The 10,019-nt window shown below is 33.7% G+C and overlaps 1 protein-coding gene across 1 annotated transcript in view; it reads right to left on the reverse strand.

Moving 5' to 3' along the window:
• Nucleotides 1-10,019, reverse strand: part of LOC118735527 — a gene marked incomplete in the record, with an annotated part of 363,818 nt that overhangs the window by 73,100 nt on the left and 280,699 nt on the right. Inside the window, 1 exon segment of the mRNA XM_036465328.1 lies at nt 855-1,049. Coding sequence (XP_036321221.1) covers nt 855-1,049 — 195 coding nt within the window.

Here is a 10,019-nt window from a genome sequence, read left to right on the forward strand (position 1 = left end):
AATAATAAAGCAGTCGCAATCTACTTGTCAAGCAAAACGCATTGGAATTATATTACATAACCTGTTAGCTATTGTTGAATAGATGTACTCCAATTTAGCTCTGCAATGCTGAGGAAAATCCATGAAGTGCAAAGCAACGCAGATTCATAACGATTGGTATTTTATTTTTTCAGCTTCTCTAACTTCAGGTTAAATTATACATAACATTAAAAGAAGATTGCTCGCTTCATAGCAAATTTACCTCTTATTTATTTTGTTTTGGTTGAGAATCGCAGCTGGATTAGACAACATTAATATGAATAGGAGCGTCTCGTCAAAGTTCGCCGACCTACGACGATCTGTTGTAAAATACCTCTAATTGGTTATAGATAATTTTTGATCCACGTAGATTTGAGAAATTTCTCGAGGTTCCTTGGCTCAAAGCCATTTAGGTTAAGTGATTCTAGGTATTTCTAAGTACGGCGATCTTAGGAACCGAAGTTTTGGCCTCGTAGTAAGGATTTCTCAGAGGCATATACTATTATCTCACTCGCAACTAAGGTCGGAAGTCTTTTTTGTTTCCTGTACACCCTTTATACGAAAGTCCAAAAAGCTTAGTTCTTTGCAGTACTTGCTTCCTGATTAAACACATGAGTCTATTTACTCTGAGAAAAATTTGTGACTGACACCATCGGCTGTGCAAACTCCTTCATTCGTTGCCTACTTCAGTGTTTACCGGACAGGCTCTATCCCAAGCCCACTGCTTAAGATCCTTCTATTTGACCACTATCCTTTACTAAATTTAAATACTTACATATCTAAACTTTGGAGCTTAAAATAACTGGCATTTCAAATTTGTGCATCTCTTTACTCACCCAACGATAGTTTTTCTCCCGAATCTGGTGGCAGTGTAAAACCCAGCAACGCCATCGATGCGATCAGTACGCAAGGTATGATCAAATTAAAAAAATAATACAAAGTACGACGACGAATGATGATGGCAAATGTGATGTCGATATATGGTTCGGGACAGCAGTTGTAGTAGATTTCGTTACGCTTGCCAGGAACACCTGCGAGACAGGTTAAAGGGAAGAGAAATTAGCAAAAACTGTGTGCTAACTAGAAAAGAATTTGTTGGAAAAAATCACAATAAATCAATAAACGATATGCAATAAATAGGAATAATTTTTATTTGGATGTTGTTGCATTGAGTGAAAAAGCTTTGTTATGTAATAGGGTTAAGTAAGTAAAGAGAGTAGCGAAGTGAGAGATAGAAGAACTGTGTCACAGGAAAGTAAATATGTAGATAATTCAGTAATAATTTTTAAATAATTTTTCATAGGTAAAAATACTAAATGTATGAAATTGTAATGAATGTTAGCGTCAAATACTTAGCGAAATGATTGTGAATGAAAAGCATAGTAAGTTGCTAAGCGAAAAAACGTGAATGCTTATAGCACAGAAATGTGAGTAAGGGTGTAAGTAGGGGTATGTGTGAGTAGTTTAAATTACATATGTATTTACAAATGCTTGCTTGTGTTTATGTGAAACTGCGTTATAATGATTACATGAATAATTGTTTGCATGCTGCGAATGTCAATAAATTTAGAGTAAAATATTTTTTTTTTCCAAAATTTCGCATATCTTTTTGAAGTCAAATACATGTGTACATATGTAAGTATGTATCATCCTGGTGAGTTATCCTTTAGTTATTGCTCTGCATAGCAGTTTTGGTATTCTATGTTGTGTGTGTGTGTGTGTGTGTTCGTGCATATTTTAGTTTTGTGTTTATGCTTTATTAGGCTAAGAAAATGCATGAATAGTCGAAATTTGTGTTTTTTTTTTTTTGGGAATTGTCTATTCATGTGTATATATTTCATGTAACTAAGTAATTTAAACAACAACAATAAAATATCACACATTCATATTTTGTGTTTTCGTCTCTAGATAGCGGAAATAGCATTATTTATATTTATTGAGGCTTATTGAACTTATTTGCAGCACAAGTACAATTGAATAAATAATAAAATGTAGCCGAAAATGCGCTATAGATTCTAGTTTGAAATGCTTTGCAAATATCATGTATGCATGTATGTACATTCGGGTGCACCAATAAAAAAAAAATAAATAAAAAAATAAAATTGGCACTGTTTCCCCAACGGAATTATAAAGTTTATTATATTTTAAGACTTCGGTCATAATAGTTCGTAAATATATTAAGATGTACGTGAGCGTTACTGGTTTGAAAATACATTCAAAAATCCATTGATAAAATTTTGTGCAAACCTTTTAAGCTGAACTCTTCTCTCTTCTGAGGTAATTTTTGGAAAATATATACTTACATATTTATCTATACTAATTATATAAAGAGAAGTCCCTTTTTTTTGTAACATGTAATCTCGCGAACGGCTGGACCGATTTTCATGAAATTTTGTATATAAATAGCTTTCGGTAACCACCATGTTTCAGGCTAAAAAAATGTCTATTCGATAAAATCTTATTATGGTCCGATTTGCTTAAGATTTGGTATGTAAGTAGCTTTTTAGCATATATTAGCATATATGCTCCATGTTTTCCGAGAAGTGCACCAGGGACCGATCTATTCGAAGAAATCGTACTTATGGTCCGGTTTGCTTAAAATTCGGTACGTAGGTAGCTTTTTGCCTGGATAAGCTTATAGATTCCTGTTTTCAAATTTTCATGCAATTTCGAATATAAATAGCTTTGAGCAACGACCATATCAAGGGCGAATTCGTCACTAGGCAAGATTTTTTTGCGCCAATCAGAAACAACGGATACTGTCAAAATATATATATAATATACAATATATCTCAACTAATATATATTTTGAAAGCCGTTTTTGAGTTTTCGCAAGGCTCGAGAGCGGTTGAACCGATTTTTTTTAAACTGCCACCTGCCGCACGTGTACCAAAGATGGTTTTAGGCTAAAAAAAATCTATATGTAAAGGGGGCGTGGCACTTTCCATACAAACCGAATTTCTCATGCTACATATCTCTGAAAGTGTGCATGGTAAAGTTCTGGAACTTGGTATGGAGATATACGAAATCAATCGCATACCCTTGGAGGGAAATTTAAGTTATTGTAAAAAGGGGTGTGACTTCTCCCATACAAACTAGAGTTCTAGAACTTTTGGAACTATTGGAAAAGGGGGCGTGGCATCTTCCATACAAACCAAATTTTTCATATTGCATATCTCTGGAAGTGTTCATGGTATAGTTCCGGGACTTGGTACGGAGATATACGCAATCAATCGCATACTCATGAAGAAAGAGGGCAGCTGTTGGAAAGGGGGGCGTGGCACCTCCCATATAAATCGAATTTTTATTCTGCATATCTCTGAAAGTATTCATGGTACAGTACTGGAACTTCGTATGGAGATATGTATGTAGTTGAAATCAAGCCCATACTCATGGAGACAATTTGGCTATTTGAAAAAGGGGTGTGAGGCCTGCAAACGTACCGACCTTTAGCTATCTTTGAATGTATTTTTTAATTCTTCTGTAGGTGTGTTTGTGAGTGAAATCCTCCTAAATAGTTGTACGAATTTTAACGAAGAGGAAAAAATTTATTTCGCTTTGCGAATAACCGTGCTATGAAATGCCGCACAACTGGAGAATTTCAAGAACTTCTTCACGGATATAACACTTTCCTTAGGTTACTTAAAGCGGAAAATGACCACCAAACCATAATCTTAGCAGACGAATGTGCCAATGGAAATCATAAACGTGAATTGTTAGTGAAAATGTTGGACCGAAAAGTTTCAATAAAATATATAAAAATTTTGGGCGGGACGAAGTTCGCCGGGTCTGCTAGTAACTAAATAATTTTAGTAATAAGAAAAAATATTTTGGAGGTATTTAAAACTCGGGCCAGCTCACATAAATCTAAATATTTTTCTGAAATATTTTTGCAGGAGTCTTAGGTTATAATAAGTTCATATATTTTATAATTCCCTTTAAAAACCACAATTTGTTTGGTGAGGCACTTAAATTGAATTTTATAACTTGGGAATAAATTTTATTCGTAATCGCTTAAATATCGGTTCTCAGTCGTATTCATATATGTGCCTACTAGTATTCTTACCCGAGTTCGCTTTCATATTCATTCTCATATTCGTATTCATATTCATATTCATATTCATATTTTTATTTGTATTAATATTAATATTTATAATTATATTCATATTTCTATTTATATTCACATTCATATTTACCTTAATAAATTGATATTGATATTCATATTCGAATTCGTATTCATATTCATACTCATAATCATATTCATATTCATATTCATATTTTTATTTGAATTAATATTAATATTTATAATTATATTCATATTTCTATTTATATTTATATTCATATTCACATTTACCTTGATACATTGATATTCATATTCATATTCGTATTCGTATTCATATTCATACTCATATTCATATTCATATTCATATGTATATTCGTATTCATATTCTTATCCATAATCATATTCATATTCATAATCATATTCATATTCATATTTTTATTTTTATTAATATTGGTATTAATATTAATATTTAAATTCATATTTCTATTTATATTTATAGTCATACCCATATTCATATTCGTATTCATACTCATACTCATATTCGTATTCATACTCATATTCGAATTCAAATTCATATTCATATTCCCTTCCCATCGTATTCGAACTAAATTCAAAACAAATTTCCTGCAATTGGGTCTGCATAAAAATTTGCAGTAAAACATTAAAAAATAATAATTTTATTCCTGAAAATCTGTCCAAACAAATTTCTTTAAGCTTGAATTTTCTTCCACCTCCCATTTACATAGTAGATGTTTTCACCATTTATTTTCAGCAGCTTACCAAAAATGCACGAATCGCTCTTTTACAAACAAAATAAATAAATAAAAACAAATTTCGAAAATAGTCTGCTAAAGTAAAATTTATACCCAGTGCTATTTTCAAATAAAATCAAAGTTTTCCCTTTTATGAGTGCAGGTTTTACGTTGCACCCATTACCTCTAATATATGCAGTATGTTTGACTGCTACAAATTAATTTCTCTGTTGCACCGACTGCAGCTGCTAATAATAATAATAGATTGGCGCTTACACATATTTATGTTAGTGTTTGGCCGAGTTTCTCCTCCGATTTGTGGCGTGCGCCCTGATGTTGTCACACAAAGCGGAGGGACCTACAGTTTTACGTTGACTCCGAATGGCGTTTGTATTTTTATGAGAAGCTGTTTTTCATGGCAGAAATACACTCGGAGGTTTGCCATTGCCTGCCGAGGGACGACCGCTGTTAAGAAAAAACCTTTTTCTATATTTTTTTCGATGTTGCTTTGACTAGGGTTTGAACCCAGGTGCTGCGGAGTGGAAGCGCGCACTGCTTACCACTACACCACAGTGGCCGACTGCAGCTGCTAGCAATCATTTATTGCCATCGGGATTAAATAGCAGCAAATTGTTAGGAAATGGTAATTGCTGCGCCCCGCACGGCATACAAATGGACAGAAATGTTAGCTATGTAGTATAACCAAATGCAGGTGATTGATGCGGCCAAATGAAATGGAAATGGATTAAATTTTTGGAAATGCAAACCTAAACAAAAACAAATAACAAATTGAAATCTATTAAAGTCTTGGCGAGCATCGAATTTATATAATTTTTTGCAAACCAGCTGCCTCTTGCGCTATTTATTGCTGAAAATGCAATTTGCAAATTTTATGCAATTTTTATCGAATTCTCCGCGTCAATTTTTTAAATTGCAAGCTGATTATCTGTTCTGTCTGATTGATTTGCATTTGCAAAAGTGTCTGCTACTTTTCATTTTATTTTGATCTTTCATTTTTGTTTTTATCTGTTAGCCCGCCCTTATCTTTTGTGCTACATTTTTCGAGCTGCCAGTTTAATGCATCCCCTTTTCGCGTATTAAAAAAAAAAAAAACAGAAAGTTTTCTGCAACAATTTGCACTGTCAAAGTTTTGCTTCGATTTGCCTGGGAATTTGCATGCAGAATAAGTTTGACTGCTGTAATTTCTTCTTTATTAGCTTTGCATTGATTTATGTGATTCAGCGAAAACTATGAAAACTATTTTTGATGCAAACAAGATAAACTAAAAACGAAAGATATAAAAATGGAGAAAGCATAAGTTGGGTTTATGATTTTGAGTCATGAACTTTCTAGAGTTGCGGCTTTGTCATATCGGATAAGATTTTATTGAATTGCTGTGAGTTAGACTACATTTTGATTAAAGCAATAAATGGAAAAATAGGTACAACACATGGCAAAAGCAAAGGATTACTTCTATGCGCCTTCAGAGCATGAAATATGATCGCCTACTACAGAAAGAATGCTTGCGGACTAGTAACACTGCGGATCTTCTCGGCGCATGTGAAGCACTGTGTTTAGTACAGATTCGTATTCTAAGGATAAAAATACGTAACTTTTGTTTGAAACTTTTTTCTCAGAAGCGCCGTTTTCAACCCCCAAAACCCCTTCGAACTTCAACTCATCGTGGGCTTCTAAATGAACGAAAATGTTTTTATAAAAATATGAATTACCAAGTCGAGGACGCTCTATCTTTTGGTCGTATTAACCGACTTCCGGAAATGGGTTAGACTGACCGGAAGTCCATTTTTTTTTTTAAATGGGATTACATATTTTTCACCCTGGTTCAGATTCTGCGCGTAAAAATACACAACTTTTGTCTGAAACGTTTTTCCGGTTTGGACCGGAAGTGGGTCAAACTGACTGGAAGTCCATGTTTGTAAATTACACATGTATATTTTTACTACAAATTCGGATTCTGTGGGCAAAAATACGCATTTTTTGTTTGAATCCTTTTCCAGAGTTTTGCGCTGTCAGCCATTGCCACTGTCTGCGCGCCCCAAACAAAATGACATACTTATTCCTTTCACGGGCGATGAAATGGCAAGTAAATTTCTCCTTAAACTGAATCAAATCTTGTACTCATATTAAGGCAGCCATATCATTGAAGCCAATTCAAGATAATATTTCCTTTGAATAATATACTTTTTTCCTAGCAATAAGGAATCTTTTTTCTGAGTGAAAGATTCCTAGTAATAATATCCAATTATATATTTAACCATTTCTTCATAGTAACTATATTTCATAGGTCCGCCAAAACCCCCAGAAAATGCCAAAAAAAATGCAATCGGGGGATAAATAAAAAATGGTTAAATAAACAATCGGTATTGGTATTGGAAGTCTTCTGAAGAGCATCAGAGTTTTCCGATCGAAAAATATTTATTTTCTAGAATTCCATACCATTTCTATAAAAAGTTGTTTTTTCGCCACATAAAATACATGGAAAACTTTGAGCGCTTTGAGCGACCTCACCTAGGGGGTGAGAGCATTAAATTCTGACTTTACTTATTTTGAGCCACCTTAATGTACATACAAATATGTGCTCGCCCTCTTGCATTGGATGCTGAAACTTTTTCAAAAGAATTTTAATGCAAATAACTTAAATTATTTCAGACGAATCGAAATTGGGTCAACCCTGCTTTTGCTGTTTGCAAAATATTGCAACAAAACAACCAAACAATATGCCATTGGTGGTTTGCTTTCAAAACTAATATTACTGCAGTATATCACCGAGTTTTTCTCATGTTTCTTGAACGCTACGAAATACTCGACAAATACAAGTCAATTTATTTTCGCTGATACGTTAAAGCATAAACACACGGCCATTAATTTATTTCCATAGAACAAAGCAGGTTCGACATGTCAAATGTGACCGAAGCTAAAACCAAACTACGGCTAACAGAAAGGAAACAACGGCAAAGGGGTAGAGAACGCAGAAGAGAAATTGAGGAGCAGTGGCAGAAGAAGAAGTAGTATAGCAAGAAAAAACACTTAAAATGACAACTTTATGCTAACTTGTTTTCATGGCTATTGTTTTCGTGTTGTCATTGTCCTATTTGTTGCTGTTGTTGTTATTATAGTGTCGTGCACCGAGCTTGTGGTCCACTAAAGTTTAAGTGCCTCGAGTTACACATTTGCACACGCACACACACACACCAATGCAACTCCGCCGCTCCTGCAAAGCCATTGTTTACGAGATGCGTCCGCAGCAGCAGCAACAACAACACGCGAGGGAAGGTGAGAGAGTGTATGGAAAATAACGAAAATTGTCATTTGCATAAACTTGTAAAGAATTCACCACAAAAGCTGGTGGATTTGCGAAAAATTTTGCTATGAAAATTTACCCATTTACCCGTTGGAGCAAGGCTCGCAGCACAGTGGCATAGCACAAATGCAAAAAAAAAGGAAGGCAAAAATGTAAAAGATGAAAAATATCTCCACTAAATAAATAAAATACGAGCGAGTGCTTCGTAGCTCGTTCGCTTGCAAAACAATGAAGTAGCATTAGTTATGGCCGAATTGCCATCAGTGTGCAGTGGGGGAATTTGTAAGAGGTAAAGCACGATGTTAAGCGCGGAAGCGGGAGGTGTGAGTATGTAAAATGATCGGTTGGTTTGCTGTGTAGCAGCGCTCGAAAATAAAAAAAAAACAAAAACTAAAAGTTTCCTAAAGTGATTGCCCCGATGAGGTGAAGAGCTGGTGGCTGTTGTTGTTGTTGTTGTGTCTATTACACTCCTCGTCCCCAAGCATACCTAACCATACATAAAATGTTTAGTTACGCAGCTGTCTCTGTGTGCCTGTAAGCCAACCGACTTTCGTGGTATTTCACTGTTGTTTCGTTCTTCTTTACGTTCCTTTCTACTTTTATATTTTGCTTTTAGGTTTTTCTGTTTTATTTTGTTTGAGAAACAAAGTGTTGCACAAAACTTTGAACCAGCTGATGATACTTTGCACCGCTAGTTGCGTCCCTTATACTCAACACGCGCACACACTCACTCAAACATCCACCGCGTGGGAAACTGGCATTTTGTTTGAGTATTTTCCTCATCCCTCTTACCCTGGTATTTAGTATTTATTTTTGAAAAATAGTTTATAAGTAGTTGCTTACAAACAGGCATAGTATGAGCCGTACGCCGGATGTTTACTGGGGTTGCGGTGCATTTCTGAGCTTAATTTTTTTCACTGATAGGAAAAAGTACAAAAAGTACAAGGTCTGTTGCAAAGCCATAGCTGCATACAATGGATTAGGCGAGGATGACTGAATGCTAAGTTCAGTTTATAAACTTGAAAATGGAGTACTTGAGCTGTTCCACTAACTGTCAGTTAAGTGAAGGCGCATTTTAAAGTAATGGTTGCATTAAAGTGGAGCGAGTGTTAGTTAGAAAGAGTAGGCGAAGAAGACAAAGCATGACAATTGTATGTAAATAATAGAAAATATTTCAAGTGTGTTAAAGCCACCAGAGTAGCAGACATTACGCTTTATGTAAGCAAATGGACATGGCAGACGGACCACAACAATGAGTGTATGCCTCAAACGAAATATGGAGGCAATTGTGGGTGAACCAAGGCTTAGAGCAGATATTATTGCAGAAAATTTCAAAAGTAATAGTAATAGGAGCTTTTAAGCTTTCATTGTATAGAATGTGAAATCTTTTCCGAAGAAAGTAATTTTTATACATACTTATTTGATTTGATTTTTGTTCGGTCCTGCTCTCTTTTATTATATCTCACATTAATGCAATTAATTCTATAAATTATTTTATATCGTTTTATTTTATTTTACTTTATTTTTAATTATTTTATTTTACCTTGTATTTTCTTTAAGTTCACTTTTTTATTTAATTTTATTTTAATTTATTTTTATATGATGCATATTATTTTATTTTACTTTATTTTAATTCATAATTCATTTATTTTAATTTAATTGAATTCATTTTATTTTATTTTATTTTAATTTAATTTAATTTAATTTAATTTAATTTAATTTAATTTAATTTAATTTAATTTAATTTAATTTAATAATTTAATTTAATTTAATTTAATTTAATTTAATTTACTTTAATTTAATTTAATTTAATTGAACTGAATTGAATTGAATTGAATTGAATTGAATTGAATTGAATTGAATT

This window comes from Rhagoletis pomonella, unplaced genomic scaffold, assembly GCF_013731165.1.
Source record: "Rhagoletis pomonella isolate Grant_MI unplaced genomic scaffold, Rhpom_1.0 Rhpom_scaffold_00003, whole genome shotgun sequence".
NCBI lineage: Eukaryota > Metazoa > Arthropoda > Insecta > Diptera > Tephritidae > Rhagoletis > Rhagoletis pomonella.